The sequence below is a fragment of the Euleptes europaea genome, chromosome 4 (genome assembly GCF_029931775.1).
Source record: "Euleptes europaea isolate rEulEur1 chromosome 4, rEulEur1.hap1, whole genome shotgun sequence".
Lineage (NCBI taxonomy): Eukaryota > Metazoa > Chordata > Lepidosauria > Squamata > Sphaerodactylidae > Euleptes > Euleptes europaea.
The window spans coordinates 55,404,601-55,426,582 of record NC_079315.1 but is presented as its reverse complement, the minus strand read 5'-3'; the positions used below and the strand labels follow the sequence as shown (position 1 = coordinate 55,426,582).

Sequence of the window (21,982 nt, the reverse complement as noted above, 5' to 3'; positions counted from 1 at the left end):
ACTCTGCATACTCCTGGAGACTGGGAACTTTCCTTCCTCTCCCCATTTCTACCTCAACATTGTACATTACTTAATTTTCTTAAAAGGAGAGGTTTCCTTTGTATTGTGATTGGTGAATGAGGATTTGTTTTGGTGTATGCACATTGATGAAGTTATATGTTTGCTATCCAATGTGTCCATGCCAGAAAAAGCTTTTATGCCATCATTCATCTGTATTTTGTCTGGGATAGAAAAAAGCACAACATATCAAATAGGCTCCCTTCAACTGAGCTATACATTGGATAATTGTTTAAAGACTTGTTAAGAATTGCTGTTGTTTTGTGCTTTAGTTTGCAGTGCCTTTCTGCTAATGGATGCCAGATTACAGACTGTGCAATTGCTGCCTTAGTTGAAAAGCATGGGAAAAGGTAATTCATATTTCAACAGTAACTGTGTACCAAAATCTCAGCATCTAGTCCCTGTTTCATCACCATCCTTTCAGGCTATTTACAGAGTTGTGATTGTATATTTTTTCAGATATTTAAACTACGCATTTCTCCCCAGTGGGGACCCAAGGTGGCTTACATAGTTCTTCCGTCATCTATTTTATGATCACAACTGGCTCAAGGTCACCCAGCAAGCTTTGATGGCAGAGCAGATATTCACACATGGCTTTCCTAGATCCTAGTTTGGCACTCAAAACACTACACCATGCTGGCTGTCAGTGTGCAAGTTTGCTTTTCTGGCAGCAAAAAGAAAGAATGCCCAAGACATTATTCAAAACGTTATATAATTGGTAACATGAGATTACTCAGTGATCAGACATGCTTGGCAATAACATTCATACCTTGAAACTTGGAAGCCAGACCCATTAATCACAGATACAGAGGTCTTTTAGGTTCTTAGGGGCGAGGGGAAACAAAGCGCTTATTTATTTATTTACTCTTTTATTGTCCCTCCTTTCTCATTGGGACTGAACGTAGATTACAGCCTCCCCCTCATTAGAACTTCATATGAGGAATTGTATCGTAAACAGGCTTCAGCTGCAGTGAAGTCCTGGCTAGTCCAAAATAGGAATAAACGTGCATATGTGTATGATGGGTTTAAAATACAATGCTTGTCAGAAAAAATATACAATATTTTTCTTTTCAAACTTTTGTTGTATCATACAGAAATAGTTTTCTGTACTGATTCATAGTTAGATGGTGTGAGTGGGAAGGTTTTACACTTTCCTTTTCATGGTCTGATGATTATCTGGAGACACTTACAGCACATTCCTCAAAGCTGCAGTGGCCGGGGAAAGCTTGGCTGCAGCGCCGCTATGGCACCTCCCAAGAGGTTTTGCTGCAAAAAAAATGGGGTTTATTTTTTAAAAAGCGGGGGGGGGAAGACCCCATAGCATAAAGCGGTGCTGCGACAAAAAAAAGTTGGCGCAGCAACACTGTACTTAAGGGGGCATTCCTGGGCTGAAAGGGGTTAGGAAACTGCCTACCGGCAGCTCTGCCCCCCATAATGCCCCAGGAATGCCTCCTGTGACACCGGCATGGGGACTTGTGCAGGGAGGACACCAGCAGGAGGCCCTGCTGGTGTCCGAGAGCCACACTGCTGCCGCGGTCCAGGGTGGCCAGTGTAAGTGGCACTATGCCAGCGTCTGTGCCGGTTTGCATGGCACAAGTGGCACTGACGCCGGCGTAGGGATCATGCCATTTCCTATGACCATTTGGCCTCCAACCTCAGGAATGCGCTGTTAGACTATCAGCCCATTCCTGAGGGGAAGTGCTGCACCGGTAACTGGAGGCAGTGCAGCTGTGTTGCCTCCAAAAGAGGTTTTGCCCCCCTCCACTGAGGCCGAAAGCTTCCCCTTCCCTCAAAAACCCATGCAACTGCTTCATAGGGTTGCATGGGGATCCACCACCTAAAAAGGTGGTGTCTCTCAAGAAAAGGGAAAGGGGACATTCCCGGGCCGAAAGGCCTTAGGAGGCTGCCTAAAGGCGCCTCTTCCCCTAGCCCTGTGTGGGAACACCCTGGGAATGCCCCTGGGAGGATGGTGCACAGAAGTGTGCTGTCCAGAGGCCAGCGTGAGGCTGTGCCGGCGTCCCTGAGTGGTGCTGCTGAAGCAGCACTGTGAGGATGGTGTCCGGGCCCTGCTATACTAACAGCTCAGATTAAACAAAATGCTGGATATGTGCAAACTGTTTACGTTCTTTGTCCCACGTTTAATACAAGCTTTAGGTGGCTTACAAAATAAAACATAATAAATATATAAAACATTGAAAGTTATTTAAGTCCAGAATTAATCCAGAATTAAAATAACAGGCTACAGATCTCTGCTATACTAACAGCTCAGGTTAAACAAGATGCTGGATATGTGCAAACTGCTTACGTTCTTTGTCCCTGTTTAATACAGACTTTAGTCATTAAATGATTCATCCTCCATCAGCATCAAGAAAATGGCAGGCCAAATATTGAGTAGTACCATAAGTCTGTTGTTGAATTGTTAGGACTGCTTCCTACATTACCATTTCCCTACATTGGGATAATTACCCTTTAATAAAACACAGGCTAAATGTATAAGGTGAGGATGAGAATTTTTATGATACAGTAACTCTGAGTGAATTTGCAGCCCCAGCCCCACTCATGGTGTATTTCACACACTGCTAAAGTTGTGCTTTCCTACATGGACCTTGCTTCTGAGTGACCTGCTTGGAGATTTAATTTCAAGAAAGCAGTAGTATATGAACAGAACAGTTTATGAACAACAAATGTTTTCTTTTGCCTGACACTGCTGTAGCTCCCAGTAACAAAATCCTTTATTGTAGCTTAAAAAAAAAGTTGTTTTGTGTATGGAGGGAAATGAATCCTCTATTTTAGATAGACTTATAAAACCATAGGTAATATAGGCACTGTATCATTATGCTTTTTGTTAGTAAAATGCTCATATAGTCTTTCTGCACCCTTTTAAATCAAATTAATAACAGAATCAGCCTATAAAAAAGAATGCTTGCTATTACCTAGTGTGTAAGATTCTAGGTTCATGCATGGGCTTCAAAAGACTGGTGGGATTTTGCTTGCAGGCTGCCTTATGTTATGTTAATAATGTTGTCATCAATCAAGCACTTTGCATCAATTTTCAGCAATCCGACCCTGTATGTTAATTGGTTGTTTGGGAATACAGCCTACGGCTTATGAATTGGCAAAGAAAGCATGAAAAAGGCATAGTGCTCAAGTAATTATGTGCAGGATAATACCAGCCCTCCTTTTTCTTAGAGGTTTATTCTGTTGAAATCATGATATATATTTCACTGTTTGAAGATGAAGGACTCTGTGGCAACCTCCTTCTTGCCTCACAACAAGATTTTCCTGTTTCCTTCTAAAATGTTTGAGTGTGAAATGACCTGTGCCAGTGATTGCAAAAATATTTCTTATTGGTTAATAACTCTTAGCCAGAGGTTGAAGAAGAATGGGAAGGGGCCTGGGAAAATTTTCTGAGCAGCTGATACAAATGGGAAAAGGCCACTAGACATAGAGTTGCATCTCTTACTCTCTGGGGTGAAATCCTTTGCGTTTGAAAACAGAGTGGAAAGACAGTTCAGTTTTATCCTGGAAGTAGCTATGATGACTGCATTATTAGGACTGCATCTTCTTGGTGCCACTCAACCAGTCAGAGTTCCTAGGGCTGATTAATGGTGAACATATAGTGATTTATAGGGCTGATTTAGGGTACTTCTGGTTAGTGCTCTGTGGTGATCTAGGAGCTGGGTGACCTTGGCTGACAGAAATGGCTCTACAAGCCACCACCACCCAAAAGAGGAAGCTGATCTTTTCCCTTTCCTTTCTCCTGACAGGGGCAGTCCCTGCCCCCATTGCTATTTATTGATTTAAATTATTTCTATACTGCCTATTTTGAAATGTAAGGTGGCTTACAAAATTTTAATCAATGAAACCTTCCGTTAAAACCCAACCATCTGAACAAAAAACCTCTTTAAAAATTTCAATTATGTACAACTTTGGGATCTGTACCAAAGTGGAATGTATTGAGCATGTAAAATTGAGGGCAGATCTGTAGCTATGGTTTAAAAAAAAGGTAAAGGTCCCCTGTGCAAGCACCGGGTCATTCATGACCCATGGGGTGATGTCACGTCCCGACGTTTACTAGGCAGACTTTGTGTATGGGGTGGTTTGCCAGTGCCTTCCCCAGTCATCTCCCCTTTACCCCCAGCAAGCTGGGTACTCATTTTACCGACCTTGAAGGATGGAAAGCTGAATCAACCTCGAGCCGGCTACCTGAAACAGACTTCCTTCAGGATCGAACTCAGGTCGTGAGCAGAGCTTTTGACTGCAGTAATGCAGCTTACCTTTTACCCAATTGAGACATGGGTCCCAATTAGGAAGAACTGCTACATACGTGCATAAATACAGCACTCAGGTTGTTTTCATGTTTAATTTGCTGTTTACTTTTCAGTACATCTTAGGTAAATAGAACTTGGTTTTTAGAGCAATTGAATGAACAATGTCTCATTGCAGACAGCCTGAAGAACAATGCCTGTCTACTCCAGCTATGTGGCATGATTCATGCCCATATATACATGTGCATTATAAAGTGTGCTATTTCTGATCCTTTAACCAGTTTATTGATTTAATTCTTTTATTGCATGAAACATTTGGATTTAAGAAGCTCTTTCATTGTTCAGGGTTGAGGACACCATGTTCATTGCAGTTTATTTGAGACACAGAACTGTCTGGGAATTGTTTTTGCACTCCTCTTCTAATCTGTATTGATTTACTCTAACTTAATAGTCCATCAATATTTTCAGCACCGTGGCTCTTGCTGTTTGATTACTTTATACCAAAAAAGTGTATTACATTCTTTCCCGTTATTAAGCTTTTTTCTTTTATGTTTTACAATCCTATTATTTGCATATAGTAGCAAAAATTTTTTTAAAAAGAGATTATTATTTTAATCAAACAAAAACTCTTTGTCCTGTAGGCTTGATTAAATTTTCTGGCTTGAATCACTATGTTTAATACATTTCAAAACTGCTGCACAATAAAACGATAGGGAGATAGTTCTGCCCGATTTATCACTTGTGACTTGAGCCATTGCTCTGTGGTAGTAGATCAAGAAACTGAGTCCTAGGGCTGGTTTAAGGAAAGACACTGTCCTCTTTCAACTCTGCTAGGCAATTACCCCAATCCAGGGGTTTGCCAGTAGCCACTGAAAACAGAGGTAAAAGGTATTTAAAAAGGTATTGTCTGTCTGTCTAGCTAGCAAGCTAGCTAATATATAAAAAAGGTATAATTCCTGTAGTATGAGAGAGAGAGAGATTGAGAGAGAGGGAGAGAGGCTGAATGCCAAGCACCTCTTCAGCCTGCTCCTTTCAGTGTGAGCTGTGTGCCAGGACAACCCTGAAACCCACAGGTCCGCATGTCCAACCTATTCCATGATGGGCCAACCTCTGGCACAGGCTGCAGGAAGCTGCTTGAGAGCTGACTGGCTGACAGCCAGTGCTGGGCCCAATTGTCCTAAATCATCCTTGCTTTCCCCCCTACTTCTACCCAGGCACAAATGGCCCCTCCCCAGCCTGTGGCTGGGAGCCTGTCTTCACAGAAATGTTTCTGCTCTGAACTGGCTTCACCAACTTTCAGACTGTCAGATCATAAAACTAGCAGAATAATACATGACAATCTTTTTGAAGTAGATTTAATCAGTGTTTCATCCTCCCCTTGATGATCCCATATCTTGTCTGTCTCCAGGAAGGTCTCTTTCCTAGTCATTGTATTTCTCCATTTCTGTTTCTTTTATTGTGAAATTTCAGAGCACAAGAGAATGCTATAATTCTTCTTGCTTGATGGGTTTATGTGTGGCAGATGTACTGTAATGATATGGAATACTTTGGCTCATACAATAAAAGCACAGGATGAATTTGTATACCAGCATATAGTAAAGATATTGCTACAAAAGCATCTGTGATAATGCGGCAAAATGTTACAGGACTTCTTAAGACATGACAATAACAATATGGGAATCTACCAATAAATAAACCAGAGTGCAGATTTCCTTATTTATTGCAGCAGATTGATTTTCCCCCCATTGCTTCCAGAGAATTGAATCATCACTCAAAATTATCTGTTTTGTTATGTTTTTACTTCCCTGGTAGTGGTATAACGTACATTATTCTCTCTGGTGGAAGATCTATAGCATTTCCATTCTCATTAATTGCTGCTTCTTTTAAATGGTTAATCTAGCTACTTGGGTACCTATTAATCTGTTGCTTGAGAAAGCAGTTTCACCTTACCTTGTGTGTGAGGGCACCTCCACCCTGTGAGGGGATGGTACTCAGATGTACATCCTTGGGACAAATATTTTGATGAATGAGAATGTACTACACATAGAAAGTAGAATTTATTAGAAATTTATCCAGGTTTATGTGTTCTAAAGTTGGTGGGACAGTACTAGTGCACAAGATCAGATGCTTGCATAAGCCATATACTAAAACGTTTTGCCACTGAAATCATTCTGTGCCTCTGAGCTTGTCTGTATCGCTGAGATTAAGAAGAGTTTGTCAGCAAGTCAATGAATTGTTGTGACAATTTTCCGCCAAAGCAGTTAGTATTTAGTATGTCTGCTGGGCCAGTTATACTAATAGTACAACCTGGGAAAATATTAATTGACTTACAGCCCGTTCCTGAAGGGGGGGTAGATCCGCAGCAGCTGGGAGCAGCACAGCTGTGGCGCCTCCACAGAGGCTTACCAGCTGCCGTGGAGAAGAAAAACCTATTTTCTAAAAGTAAAAAATAGAAAAAGGGCAAAAAAAAGAAAAGAAAAAGAAAAGAGCCCCACTGACTTTAGCGGGGCTACACCACCAAAAAAGCCACGCCACCATGTTGAGGGCCTTCCTGGGCTGAAAGGGGTGAGGAGGCTGCCTGCAGGCAGCTCCACCTTTGGTAACGCCTCCTCTATGATGGCGCAGGTGTTCTTTTCCAGGATTTAGTTCCTGGAGTGGCTGTGCTAGTGGCAGGGGCTGGCAGAGCTCCGAGGCTCCCAGATGCCAGCGTGTTTGCCCCTGTGCTGGTGTAGGTGCAACTTTATTCCGTGATAAAGTGGCACATAGTGTATTATACTGACAGCCAGCATGGTGTGGTGGTTAGAGCGTCAGACTAGGATCTGGGACAACCGATTTTGAATCTCAACTCTGTCATGGAAACTTGCTGGGTGACCTTGGGCTAGTCAGACACATTCAGCCTGACCTACCCCATAGGATTGTTGTGAGAATAAAATGGAAGAGAGGAGAACAATGTAAGCTCCCATTGGGGAGAAATGTGGGGTACAAATGATGTACATAAATAAAAACTTGGATAGTTTCCATTTTCTGCCACACGAAATGCCGAAATCATTCTTATTTGTTCCTTTGATAGCTGCTTTGAGTCTAAAGAGATAAAGTGGGATATAAATACTTTAATACATTTAAAATGACAAAATACAGATGGCTGATGCCATACCGAATGCAACTGAGTCCAGAAAAAAAAATTCCTGCAAAACTGTTTTGCTTCTCCTATGGTGTTGCTCTGATGTTGGAATGGTTGTTGTGGAAGAAAGTGAGGGTTGAATAAGAGGGACAGGCAGAAACCACACTATAATATTCTTGGATGTATGTGATCTAGTCCAGAGGTAAACAGCATTGTGGCCAAGTGAGTAGGGCTTGCAAGTCATGGGGTTTAAGTCAAACTAGCCATTTAATTGATAGATTTTGCACACAAGATTGTGTGTTGACCTCATAGAGGATTCAAAACTCTCAAAATGAGTTTTGTGTTTGGGCAAATTGTAAATTGATTAATCGATTAGAAGAATGTAAGAATAGCCTCCTCCCCTCTCCTAACCCTGGTGCATTTGATTTTAGAAGGGTCACATTTATATGAGGCATGGCCTGACCCTTAGGGTGTAGACGAGTTTTCTGGACTTCCTGATATGGTAATAGATTTCTGGACTGCAAAGAGAGCAGAGCTATTGTTCTGTAAATTATACTGCCATTTAAAATGTCAAGTCAGTTTCAGCAACCATAAGGAAGGACAGCCTCTCCCTTCAAGAGTATGTGCAGTGTGAGATGGTAAGACAGAATTACAAGTTAAAGTAAGTTCAGAGCATGTGCCAACAATGGCTGCTGGCCTTTGGCTCTTTGGTAGGATAAATGCGAGTCCTGCAGGCACAAAAGTGGCTCATCTGCTTGAAATAATCTTGATAATAATTACAAAGAAAGTAAGAGTTTGAGAGTGAGAATACCCAAATAGTATAAGTGAGTATTTGCAGACAGACAAGGAATAAGAAGAGCCAACACCATTGGCTGGGATAATAAAAGGGTCAACTTTATTAATTTTATATCAGACCAGTATCTGCCATGTCCAAGGACACATAATACTTTCCGTACTGATGTTTGCTGTGCATCCATTTGATCTAATACAGAAATATGCACATCCCTGATTTCTGGCCAAGACCACCCTGGAGGCAAGGCCTAAGATGTCAAGTTGTATATACCCCTGGCTCTTCCTCCTTACCAGCGTTTGCTATTGCTCGAGGGAACTGTGCCATTTCCTTTTCCTTTAGGACTAGATTAAAAGCATTGCTTCTGTCCCCATCCAGCTGGGGGAGGGGGAAGGAGAAATGGGGAGAGAAGCTAGGTCTTTCTTGTCTTCCTTTTGCAGTGCAGACATTAGAAGCGTGGAAGAGAAACGTGCCAGGCACTGAGGCCTCAGGCTTCTGGTCTAAGGGTTACCTCATCTTCCAAACTGATGCCTCAGGGTGCACATTGGAGTTGTACCATGAACCATGAAGCCACCTTTTACAGCACTGCTCCTGCATGCCACCGATCACTTTAGAGTAGGGTAGGCGAACCACCCCCCAGCTTGTTGCCAATTGTGCCAGAGGGGTTAAAATTCCTACCCTGGCTCCAGATGGGTGACCAGCTTGCACCTGCTCTGAAACAGAGGGAAGGAGGGTGGGTGTCTCCTCTGTTTGCTTCCAAAGATGGAGGAACTGCCTGACCCAGACTCTATAAACCCCTTTTCCTTTGGGTCAGCCTCTCTTCCTACGTCAGGCCCAAGTATGAATGGAGTCTGGCTCTCTGTTCCCACCACTGGCAGCCAAAACCTGCCCCTCCCATCGGTTATTTGGAGGGGGATGGGGCAGTCTTCTCTGCTGCCTTTTGTGCCAACTGAAACTTCTGACATGCTTTCAATAGAGCATATTACAGTTGTCCTATCTGAAGTTTATAATCACATCTAAGGCTTGTGGATAATACCCGTCAAATACTCTACCTTCCCAACCAGCATTGTACTCATCTTGTCTGGATGACAAGCATAAGTAGTATACTGAATGTAGAAGATGATGTTAGCTTTCTTTGTAATAGCTTGTGTCTTTCTCCAGCCTCAGGAAACTGGAAATATTTGGTTGCCATGCTGTTACTGCAAAATGCATAAGACGTGTTGCCATGAAATGCCCAAATATAAAGGTACTGAATATTGGGAGAATCCACAAGGTTACAGAGGACTGCTTGGCAAAGGTCGTGAATGGTATGAAAAAGCTAACTTGTCTCAACATTACAGGGCTTAATACGGTAAGACCATTTTGGCTCTTTATTTATTTATAAAGATTATTTTGTATATGTCAGGGTTGGGTAATGTAAGGATGTAGATTTCCTAGAGTGATCAGGCCTAATTTGGACCAGTCATGGGCTGTCACTGGAATGCTGAGATATCAAGTAAAAACAAAAATTAAGCTTGCAGTGTTGTGGAAGTAAGTTTGAAAATGAAATGGCAAAATAGTCTGGGAGCAAATTACAGTTTTTATTTCAAATTATGTGCAAATGGAACACCTATAATTGAAAAAGGCACTTGAGACAATGGCAAAAAGGTAATTGGTGCATGCTTTTAGTATTCCATGGAAGGAAGATCCTACATAAAAGATTGTTATAAGTTGGGGTAATTCCAAAACAATCCTATTTCCAGAATAAGTGGAAATTGTCCAGCTGTGACTTAACATCCACCATGTTCATGTGCATGGTTTGCAAATTATGCTGACACCACTTAGTTAAAAAGCAATTTGGCTTTGACCTGGCTAAAGAAGTTTTTCAACTGTTGTTCTTAATGTTTCCCAGTGTTGTTCTTAATGTTGAAGCCTTTCAGAGCTTTGATTGTTGTGGTGGTTTTATTTGTGTAAAACAGAAGCCATTGTAAAATCAGACTTCACCCCAGCACCACCACCCTTCATGGGAAATTATACAAAAAAAACCCCCATGGCTATACATTCCCATGGGTTTTACAGCTGACATTTGGGTTATGTGTATTAGAGCATTTTGCACACAGGTTTGATTACACAACAGAATAACAGTATAGTTATAAGCAGTGTCACACCCTTCTGAGCAGTCCCTGTGGTAGAGGGTGCTATTGGTCCTGTTGTCGAAGCCCACGTGTATCCCAAGGAACATGTGGGGGTCCAGATAGTGTCCCCTGTGTGTGTTGGCAACCAGGTTTCAGTGAGCTGGACTGGAATTGCAGGGTAAAGGTGAACTGACAGAGATCTTGAGCACAATTCTATTTATTTCAGTGAAGCATGAACTAGGAGCAGAACTTTGTAGCTTTTTTAATCTGTTCCCTTAGTTATAAGCTTAAACATGTACTGGGAATCTTATGAGGATGCAGTTCTATCCCACCTAGGACCCTTAAAAAATCAACAATAGCTGATGTCCAGATCCTGATCTCAGAGATATATTTTCCCCCAAGTATAATCTGTGGGAGGTATACGAAGCTATTGTTCTATTGATCCACCCCAAAATGGGGGATTATTCTTATAAAATACTCCATCAAGCTTACACACTCAAGATGATTGTAGTGAAAAGTATGGTAATTAAGTGATAAGAAATAATAGGGAAAGACAAATGAAAGTTCTGTGAACATGAAAAAAACTGCCCTTATGTCCAAATCTAATAGTTATGTGGATTACACAGAGCACCAATTTCATTTACTTATACCTTGTTCAGGCAAATTCATAATGAAGTATAGAATTATCTATCAATCCTATAATTTAATCAAGCCCAGTTAAGAAGCTAAAATCAGTATCCTTTCTTCAATGCACTGAGAGGTGTATAGGATCTCCTGGATCCTACAGTAAATTCCTGAAGAATTTTATGCTACCCAGAAAATTATGGTTGTTACTTCATCACACATGATCATGCGATGAGCCATCTAAAGCTGTAAAATACATATCCCTAACTGCACTGAAGAAGCCAAATGTATACACTTCTTGTATTGCAGCATTTTTAAGTTGCTGAAGTAGAGGGTGGGAAGATGAAGCTTGGTTTGTAAGTATTTGGTGTTTCTACAGCTACAGCTAGGTGTGATGACAGAACATATTTTTTAATTTTGCAGAATACCAATAGTTCTAACAAGACAGTAGTTTATGTGCAAGTTGGATTACCTCTGTTTACAACATAAATTCTTTCTTACCATGTATTGGACATTAACCAAAACATGTGTTTTGTTATATTGGAGCAATTGTCCATATTGTGTGTTGCGTAAAACAAAGCATTTATTTTGGCAATTTTTAAATGGATTGGTCATACCATTCAAAGGACCGTCATCCAAATCTTCACATTTTCATTTCCACTGAGTTGCAGGTGAAGGATTGTGTGGTTCACTTTATTGCAAAGAAGTGTCCTGAATTAGAATGTCTAGTTCTCAACTCTTGCTCTCAAGTAACCGATGTCAGTCTAATGGAAATAAGCATGTTCCTACCAACCATCAGGTATGTTTGAAGAAAAGGAGAATTATTGTAAATCAGTTTGTTCCAAGAAGGCTTTAATTAAGTTTTTAATTGGTTTGGGTATAAACTATTGTAAATGAAAAGTAGTTGGTAGAAGGATCTTTGTAGATCTCCCCTTTATCCCTTGCTGCTCCTGAAATTGGGGTTCCTCAAGAACCACACAGGAAGAAGTGTATGTTACTGCAGTGGGAAGAGAGGTAAGGGGCAGACATTGCCCCACATTCATATAGGGGCTCTTGCACTCTTTTGTAAGAATTCATGCAAAAACAATGGGTGTTTTCCACAGATGCCTCCTTTTGACTTCTGTCCTTAGCAACATGGCCTGCACCATTCCCAAGGATCTCTAGCCTTTTTGAAGTGGCTTATGTGGGGATGCAGGTGGTGGTGGCTGGAGGGGGGACTTCCTTCTGTTAGAATCATAGAGTCGGAAGGGGCCATGCAGGCCATCTAGTCCAACCCCCTGGTTAATGCAGGATCAGCCTAGAGCATCCCTGACAAGTGTGTCTCCATCCTCTGTTTAAAGACTACCAGTGAGGGGGAGCTCACCACCTCCCTAGGTAGCTGATTCCACTGTTGAACAACTCTTAAAGTTAATTTTTTTTCCTAATATCCAGGCGATACCTTTCCCCCCACAATTTAAACCCATAATTGTGAGTCCTATCCTGTGCTTCCAACTGGAACAGCTCCCTGACCTCCTCTAAGTGACAGCCCTTCAAATACCCAAAGAGAGCAATCATGTCCCCCCCTCAACCTCCTCTTCTCCAGGCTAAACATTCCCAACTCCCTTAGCCTTTCCTCATAGGGCTTGGTCTCCAGGCCCCTGATCATCCTCATCGCTCTCCTCTGCACCTGCTTGATTCTGTCCACATCTTTTTTTAAGCGAGGCCTCCAGAATTGCACACAATACTCCAGGTGTGTCCTGACCAATGCAGTGTACAGCGGAACTATGAAATCTTGCGATTTGGATGTTATGCCTCTGTTGATACACCCCAAGATAGCATTAGCTTTTTTAAAAATCACTGCATCACTCTGTCTGCTAATATTTAACGCACGGCCCACCCATACTCCAAGATCTTGTTCACACATCCTGCCACCCAGAAGTGTATCCCCCATCCAGTATGCATGTCCCTTATTTTTGTTACCCAGATGTAGAACTCAAGTTTGGATCCAACCTATTATTAATGAAATTGTATCCCAATTATTTTATCATACAGAGTTCATAGTGGATAACCTTGTAACTTCAAAAATTATGCAAGTCCAAAGTACAGAAGTAGCTCATTAAATAGTCAAAAGCAACACTGCACATTTTACATGGCATCACAAGACATTTGTACTGCGAGTGACTATGATTAAAAAAACACTTAAGTCTGCATCACATCCTTCTTAAACGATTATTTGCTGATCCAGTCTGTTATGAGATTAGATCATTTGCATACTTAACAGTGTTCATAATGCTGCACATCTATTCATGGATTATTATGTGATCATGCCATTCTGGATGCTAATTTTTTACTCCTCCAGGTATCTTGATGTTAGTGGCTGTAAAGAGGTGACTGACATTGGAGTTCAAGCTTTGGCAGGAAGCTGCCAGAAGATGTCTTACCTTGATTTGAGTTCTACAGCAACAAGCAAAAGAGGGTAAGATTTCTGAACATTCTGAATACAATTTTTAAAGAATTATTTATTTCATTTTATCTCTTCCTTCTCCCGATGGGGACCCAAAGCACCTTATCTAATTATTTACAGTCTAAATTCCTTTGTGTTATTTTGCAGGTGTCCCCTTGAGAATCTAATGCCATAATTCGACTTGAGTCGGGTGTTATGTGAATTGAGGCCAGGGTTTATCAGTCTAGCAATGGCTTAAGATAAATATAAACGGAAGAGGCCTAACTCAGGTCTAACTCAGTATCAGTTTTACATGGGTAGCTATGGTGGTATGCAATAGGAGAGCTAGATTCAAGTCCAATAGCACCTTAAAGATCAACAACATTTACAGAGTATAAGCTTTCAAGGGTCAAAGCACTGTATCTAATGAAGAGAGTTTGGCTCTTGAAAGCTTTTACCCTGGAAATCTTGTTAGTCTTTAAGGTGCTACAGGACTTGAATTTAGGGACTATGTATGCATGTTGCTGTCATAGACTTTCATATGCTTGTTGTGACAAACCAAAATGTTTTTAATTAGTGGATTACTGGTATTTCCACTTGAGAAAGAAGCATATTTCTTGATGAAGTCAAGCTACAGGCTTCCATGATAACATGACAGTTGCCAGTAGTGAGCTCTTTCTGCATCGTTGTTGGAGCTTTTCAGAAGCTAAGGGTCTGCTAATTAAGATACAGAGTAGAGAAGAGACAAAACAGTCTAAGAGCTTCCCCCCCCCCCAGTACATTTTCAATTTCCCTTTCTGAATTGTAGGGCAGTAAGATAGTGTTTCCCAGGTATCTATGGTAACATCTCCATAACTGTGGGCTTCTGTGTACTTTTAATGCAGTCTAGTGCTGCTGGGATATCTTGGCTGCATCTGTGTAGTCTAGTCTATTCATCTTTGACTCCATTATTTTAAGTGACGTTTCCAACTGATTCTCATATAGCAATTTTTCTTGTATCATTAAATGGATTTAAATGTCACTGTATTGAAATATGTTTGCATCACAGTTATTTAGACAGCAGTACAATTATATAAATTACTGCAATAATTTTAATGGACTTTCTTGATTATTATTGCCCTCCATGTCTAGTGGTTGCCTAGAGATCATTATCTTGTAGTATCATTTCATGAAATAAAAGACTTACAGATCTGGCCTCTGGTACATCCATCACCTTGGTTTGAAGCACACATTCAAGCAACACCATGATCATCTAAGTCCTTCTTCTGTGGCAAGGCTTTGTCATCCATTGATCAGCCTCCTTCCAATCAACACAAGTAGCCCACACGATGATGCGCCACACACTGAGAACAGTTGAATACTGAAAGATTTTGGTACAATTGGCATCAGATGAGCCATGCATATTACAGGCTGCAGAGGAAGGCAAACCATAAGCTGATCTGCAGACAGTTTAGCTGACACTTTCTCATGGAGGGAAAGCTCTTTGATTGGTGATTCCTCTAGCCCTACAGCTAGAGGAATTGTACACTATTGTATAGTGTACAATACATGCTCTAAAATTAATGGCTAGCTCTTATTACATTCAACATTGCTTTCTGAAGTGTGAATTAGGGGTTTCCTCTGGGTATTCATCTGATTCTATAGTATCCTTGGATCATTTAAATGCACTGCATATCCAGTGTGAGAGTTGGCTTCAAAGAACTAAACTGCTTATCAAATCTTTTGGCAAAAGAAGAAAGTAACTTGCATCTCATTCTTGGGCTTTAGAGTTTGTTTGTTGGCTAACTTCTGCTTCAAAACTCTGGAATGTGTGAAGATTAGTTTCTGCAAGGCTATAACCCCAGATGCAGTTGCAAAACTATGTAAAAACTGTAAAAGGTGAGTACAGCTAGTGGTAATACAAATTCATTAATTCTAATATCTGTTTAACTTGAAGATTTCACGGACTTAATAGTATCCCGGTCATATGAAGAAACCCAATTAAACTATACATCCTGTACATGTAGAGATACAGGATATATACAAGTATTATATATGAGTAGTATAAGTATGGTATAAAGTACAAATATACTGGAAAGGGAAGCACATTGAACAAGTATCTATTGGAGACAAAGATTTGTTTCAATGCACATAATTAATACTACCACTTAAATTCCTGCCCTCCTCACTTTATATGGGTCAAATTAAGGTTGTACAATTATTTTCAGTATAAAACAAATGTGATTCATACAAATAACTTTTTGCTGGATATCTTAAGCTTCCAATCACATCAGGTGATTTATCATGCTGCATTTTTAGGGTTTTAGAAATAATTAGCTGTGCAGATGTAGACATAATCCTGTGTTAGGATTTCCCTGAAAGGAGGAGAATAGGCACAGATAATTCTGTTTACCAACATAATAGCTCAGACTAATTGTGGGCATAGAGTAGGAAGTAAGGGTGATTTATTTTTAATTTTTGTAAATAAGAAAGAAGGCAATATTTCTACTGTGGATGCCAAGCGAATTTCTGGAACACGGTATCGAAAGAGGAAAGTTAAAGCAAAGAAGATGACACATAGTTGTCCCATAAGCATTTGTAAGAGAGATGGAACAGGAGCTGTTTGGACTCGTGACCTGCATGGCATACTGGCTTGAAAGGATAGGTTAAGAGTACTCTGTCCTTGAAGCTCGGTGGGGGGTGGGAACAGCTATAGAGGTGTTGCCACCCAAGTTCCTGCATCACATAATCCAAAATATGGACCTTGGCATCATTTGTGAGATGGCAAGGGGTCTTGGAGTCACTCTCTTGGTTTACCAGTATGCCTAAAATATTGCTTGGACAGTCAGTGAAAATAATAGTTATGGATGCATTGTAACCCCTGCTTCTTCATCCCACTCCTCAAGTACCTGGGACAGGGTGAATAGAAATTCCAGCATGAAAGAACAACTGTAAAATCCTGTCTAGGCCAATTATTATAAATCTGCTCCTTTTCCTTTTGGATGATGTGAAAAGTATTTTTATTTTTAAGTGGACCAACAGACTCTCGGAGGTTCGCAAACATAGATTTAGATTGTTGTTTGCATGGGAACAGCACAATGCAGTTAATTTGATGTGTCTGCTTTTAGAAAACTCGTATGAATCTTTGAAAATGTAAGTAATTAGGAAGACCCATCTAAACTGCAGATACAAATGCACAAGAAGCTTACTTGCCACAAGAAAATAATTGAATACAATTGCTTTTTTAAAAACAACAACTGTGAGTGGAGAAGAATCCATGTTTGCTCAGGTAGTGGGTTTTGTAGTCACAATTAAGACCAGTGAATGTGGAGTATTGTATTACATCCCAAAGCAAATCACATTCCACAGCTTTATTGTTTGCTTTATTCTGTACTCATAAGTAATATAGCCTTTAGTCTCCTTTCAGGTAAATGAATGACTCAGCCTGCCTTAAACACTTTCTCATGTAACACATTCTTTAGAGATGGAGTAATACTTTCCTAACTTATTTTTCTCACCATGCTGTTGTTCTGTTATTGCTTGGCTGTAAATAAGAACAAGTTTAGAGCCCTCAATAGTATAGTTGTAGAGACATGTCACATGTCTGGTATTTTTCCCCTTTGCGATATTAAAGCATGTCCTTTTTATGGCCAGCACAAGAGCCAGTCAACTTTCATTTCTGTTGGGGACTAGATTTGATGTCTGTGGAGGAGAGAAGTTAAGAATGCCAAAAACTGGCCTTGCTGGCTGCTCGCAGGCAGGGATATTCTGAACTTCTTTCACCGGATTTGCACTCTCATCTTTCTCAAGTGACATTTGGACATTTGCAGACTCACATGCTGTCAAAGATAGGACATTTTGGAGGACTTTGATTCATAGGGTCGCCATGAGTCAGAAGTAACTTGATGGCACTTAACACACACACACACACACTTTTTATCATTCTAGTATATTGTCAGGGAAGTAATGAAAGTGAACTTTCCTTTTCCCATCCACTACCTCTCAATATATCACCCTGGTCATACAACAAACAGATGCTCAGGAACCTGGCAGAAGTGCTGAAGGAGTTGTTTTTCTGAGTTCTAAAACAGTTTACTAAGGTAGAGACAGACTAATCTGCTATTCTCATTTTTCTGAACCATCAAGTTTCAGGAATAGTGTTACAGGATTTCATTTCCTTTGGATGTGAAGGAATGAAGACAGAATATGTTTACTCATAGATATATAAACAGCGCACAGTGAAGGATAACTGGCACTGCTAAGACGAGCTACAAATCCACCCACCCTGAATCAAATTCCCAAGAACAGCCCTTCCTACTTAAGGCGTTTCACCTTCAGCCAACTCAAAGCTTTCTCTCTCTTTCCAAATTGTTTCTCAGGCTGTCCTTGTTCTGTATAATGTTACCACCCAAAAACTGAAGTCCAGACCATCAGGAAACTACTCCCAGCCTTTAAGTTTCATGAGTCTGGTGCCACCAATTCAGTGATCAATAAAGTCTCATTTTATTGTCGAAGGCTTTCACGGTCAGAGTTCATTGGTTCTTGTAGGTTATCCGGGCTGTGTAACCGTGGTCTTGGAATTTTCTTTCCTGACGTTTCGCCAGCAACTGTGGCAGGCATCTTCAGAGTAGTAACACTGAAGGACAGTGTCTCTCAGTGTCAAGGGTGTAGGAAGAGTAATATATAGTCAGAGAGGGGTTGGGTTTGAGCTAAGTATTGTCCTGCAAAAGTATTGTCCTGTAAGTATCAAGATAATGTGCTAATGAGGGTATGGTATGTTAATATGGAACCATTGTATCCTGAAGTGATCTGTTAATGTGTGTAATCCAAAACTAATCTGTATGGCTATTGTTGAATGTTGTCTTTGTCTGGAGGTTTTTCAGGGCAGGAAGCCAAGCCTTATTCATTCTTAAACTCTCCTCTTTTCTGTTAAAGTTGTGCTGATGTTTATGAATTTCAATGGCTTCTCTGTGCAATCTGACAAAATAGTTGGTAGAATTGTCCAGTCTTTCAGTGTCTTGGAATAAGACCCTGTGTCCTGTTTGTGTCAGTCCATGTTCAGCCACTGCTGATTTCTCAGGTTGGCCAAGTCTGCAATATCTTTCATGTTCTTTTATCCTTGTTTGTATGCATACAAACAAGGATAAAAGAACATGAAAGATACTGCAGACTTGGCCAACCTGAGAAATCAGCAGTGGCTGAACATGGACTGACACAAACAGGACACAGGGTCTTATTCCAAGACACTGAAAGACTGGACAATTCTACCAACTATTTTGTCAGATTGCACAGAGAAGCCATTGAAATTCATAAACATCAGCACAACTTTAACAGAAAAGAGGAGAGTTTAAGAATGAATAAGGCTTGGCTTCCTGCCCTGAAAAACCTCCAGACAAAGACAACATTCAACAATAGCCATACAGATTAGTTTTGGATTACACACATTAACAGATCACTTCAGGATACAATGGTTCCATATTAACATACCATACCCTCATTAGCACATTATCTTGATACTTACAGGACAATACTTTTGCAGGACAATACTTAGCTCAAACCCAACCCCTCTCTGACTATATATTACTCTTCCTACACCCTTGACACTGAGAGACACTGTCCTTCAGTGTTACTACTCTGAAGATGCCTGCCACAGTTGCTGGCGAAACGTCAGGAAAGAAAATTCCAAGACCACGGTTACACAGCCCGGATAACCTACAAGAACCAAAGTCTCATTTTGTTCAGAGCTGAATGTAATGAAATAAAAGTATTGCCCCAAGGAGTGCATGTTCAGCCATCTATAATGTCTGTCCAGAGGTCCTGCAGGACCTTGTGATTAAGACTCTCAAGCACTTTTAAAAAACAACTGAGTTTCAAGGATTTATTCTGCTGTTGCCATGGGGATGGGGATACCACCATTATTTATTTTACTAATGTTGTGTTTTTCTTCCATCAGACTGAAGATACTTCATTTGTATGGCTGCAGTTTCATACCTGATCTAGAGTCTATTAAAAAAATCAATACAAATGTTGAAGTGTTTCATGACCTGCCTGTACCAGCTGCTAAATTGTCTTCTGAATAAGGAACTCTCCCAACATAAAACATTACTTTAGCTAAAATATGCTGAATCAGTTTGTCGGTACCTATTTTACTGCTTTATTAAAAAGATGTATACAATTTAATTTGGGCAAGGTTTATGTCTGCTGATATTCAATCCGGATTCTTACTGTAGTGATCTCCAACATTTTGTAAAATAGTAACAAAAAGGTCTCATTTGCAGAGCTGTGCAAAAAGTAAAGTTTCAAATTTGCTATATGTTACTTTGCTTAAAACATGAATCGCTCAGTAAAGCATCAATCATGTTCAGAAGAAATGTGAAAAATGGTGAAATGATATAGGCAAAAATCAAAACATATGCAGAAATTAATTAGAAATTCAAAAGATGATTTAAATATATGTCCCCCTACTAACTTCTTTAACTGATATGCAGGAGAATGAGGTTAAAATGATCAAAATCTTTGTACTGTGAAACACTGGTAGTCAACTGTGACATGTAATTGATGAACCACTTCTAAGTCCAGTTGATTTAAATGGGAGAGTTGCTTAAATATCTGCAATTGAATTTAACTTTGGCCATATAGCACAAACTTTATCTTGCATATCTTTTATTCCTCTGTGACTCTTGTTACTCACATTTCTACAAATGTGATAATGGCTGTCCTCAACCATAGGCCTGGCGGAACAGCTCCATCTTGCAGGCCCTGTGGAACTGAGCTAAGTCCCACAGGGCACTAGCTGAGAACAGCCGGATGATTTTAGGGCCAGGGATCTCTAAAAGGTTATTTCCAGTGAAGCATAACGCCCCCTCAGAAGTATATAGGGAGAGGCTTTCCCAAAGATACAATGGTCCCAGACCGTTTAGGGCTTTGAAGGTTAATACCAAAACCTTGAACCTGATCCAGTATTCATTCTGGAGCCAGTACCGCTGGTAGAGCATTAGTTGTATCTGGGCTCTCCATGGGTTGCAAAAACAGAGAGGGAGAGAGAGAGAGCTTTTGAATGACCTGCACATGCATGTGTTGATACAATAAATATATATGCTGGAACTGTTAGTGATTTGTATGATAGGGTTGATTACAGTTCTTGAAATATTCTTGCTGATTGTAATGCTATTTTTTTATATCAAAGCCAAATAAAATAATTAAGATACTTTGTCTGGATCAGGCTAATTATTCATACTTCTCTCGCCACACTATAGCTCTGGAATAATCAGCTGTTTTATTCTTCTACTGCTGTCTTGGAAAGTTTGAATCTAGTAAGCATAATAAAATGAATGATTCTGCTCCCTATGGGTGGTGGAAATGGTAAGTTTTTAGAAGAATGGAGTGCACACAAAGGACAAGCTTTGCAAACACTTGGAAACAGTGTGGTATAGTGGTTTAAACTGTCAGACTTGGATCTGGAGTGCCCAGGTTCAAATTCCCACTCTGCCACAAGAGCTCAGTGGGTGACCTTTAAGCCAGTCACTCTCTCAACATAATCTCTGTGTGCGCGTGTGCACCATCAAGTCACAGCTGACTTGTGGTGGCCCTATAGGGTTTTCAAGGTGGGAGATTTTTGGAGGTGGTTTGCCATTGCTTGCCTCCACGTGGGCTGAGAGATTATTGAGAGAACTGTGACTGGCCCAAGGTCACCCCAGCAGGCTTCATGTAGAGGAGTGGGGAATTGAACCTGGTTCTCCGCTGCTCTTAATCACTGTGCTACACTGGCTCCCAGCATCACTTACCCCACAGCATTGTTGTGAGGATAAATTGGAGGAGGGGAGAATGAGGTTATAAGCCACTGTGGGTTCCCAAAGGGAAAGAAGAGGGGTATCAATGTATCTAACTCTCAGTGTAGCCAAATCTGTGGGTACTTAAAACCAGAAACTGGAGAAACACACGACAGATCTTTTTGTGAACATGAAAAAAGCCTCAGGTGTGCAGAAAAATCTGAAATCTAAAAACAAACAAACATTGAGAGTGTTAAAAACCCTCCAAAATTATCAAAGCTGTAACTAGCTTTAAGAAATGAATGCTCACAGGCAGTGGGGAAAGGGCAGGGCCCTTTCCAGAGCTGTTTGGCCTTTGAGGAACAATTCATTGGGGCCAGATACCACTGGGCAAGTTGCATGTGTTCAATAGCAGCCACCTCACAAAAGCTAGTGTGGTATAGTTGTTTAACATTTCAAAATAGTATCTGGGAGACCCAGGTTTGCATCCCCACCCTGCCATGGAAACTTAGTGGGTGACTTTGGTCACACTTTCTCAAACTTGACCTACCTCACAGGGCTGTTGTGAGGGTAAAACAGGAAAGGAGAATGATGTAAACTGCTTTGGGTCCCCATTGTGGAAAAAGGTGGGGTATAAATGAGGTAAATAAATAATATAGTTGAAGATTGGGGGCAGATAAAAGGTAGATTGGTTGGTGGGTGGGAAGAAGAGAAGGAAGCAGGGAAAGGTAGGGCTATGGGGGTTGCCAGGAAGAGGGAAATAGTGTGGGAAGGAGGATACAGGGGAAAGCAAGGTGCCCCCCACAAGTCTTTGTGGGTTTGACACGGTGCAGCTGTG

At 40.8% G+C, this 21,982-nt stretch overlaps 1 protein-coding gene across 1 annotated transcript; it reads left to right on the top strand.

The window, feature by feature from the left end:
- The first annotated feature begins 347 nt into the window (after positions 1-347).
- LOC130476987 (F-box/LRR-repeat protein 20-like) lies at positions 348-19,455 on the top strand. The gene is made up of 6 exons (XM_056848988.1): positions 348-407; positions 9,398-9,587; positions 11,646-11,773; positions 13,313-13,429; positions 15,164-15,274; positions 19,329-19,455. The coding sequence occupies exons 2-6, from the start codon at positions 9,462-9,464 to the stop codon at positions 19,453-19,455; spliced, it is 609 nt and encodes a 202-aa protein (XP_056704966.1). The 5' UTR covers positions 348-407; positions 9,398-9,461.
- Positions 19,456-21,982: the final 2,527 nt, after the last annotated feature.

Coding starts and splice junctions, on each gene's coding strand:
- LOC130476987 (XM_056848988.1), top strand. CDS start 9,462: ATGAAATGCCCAAATATAAAGGTACTGAATATTGGGAGAATCCACAAG. Junction 9,588..11,645: donor ACATTACAGGGCTTAATACG/GTAAGACCATTT, acceptor ACTGAGTTGCAG/GTGAAGGATTGTGTGGTTCA. Junction 15,275..19,328: donor CTATGTAAAAACTGTAAAAG/GTGAGTACAGCT, acceptor TTCTTCCATCAG/ACTGAAGATACTTCATTTGT.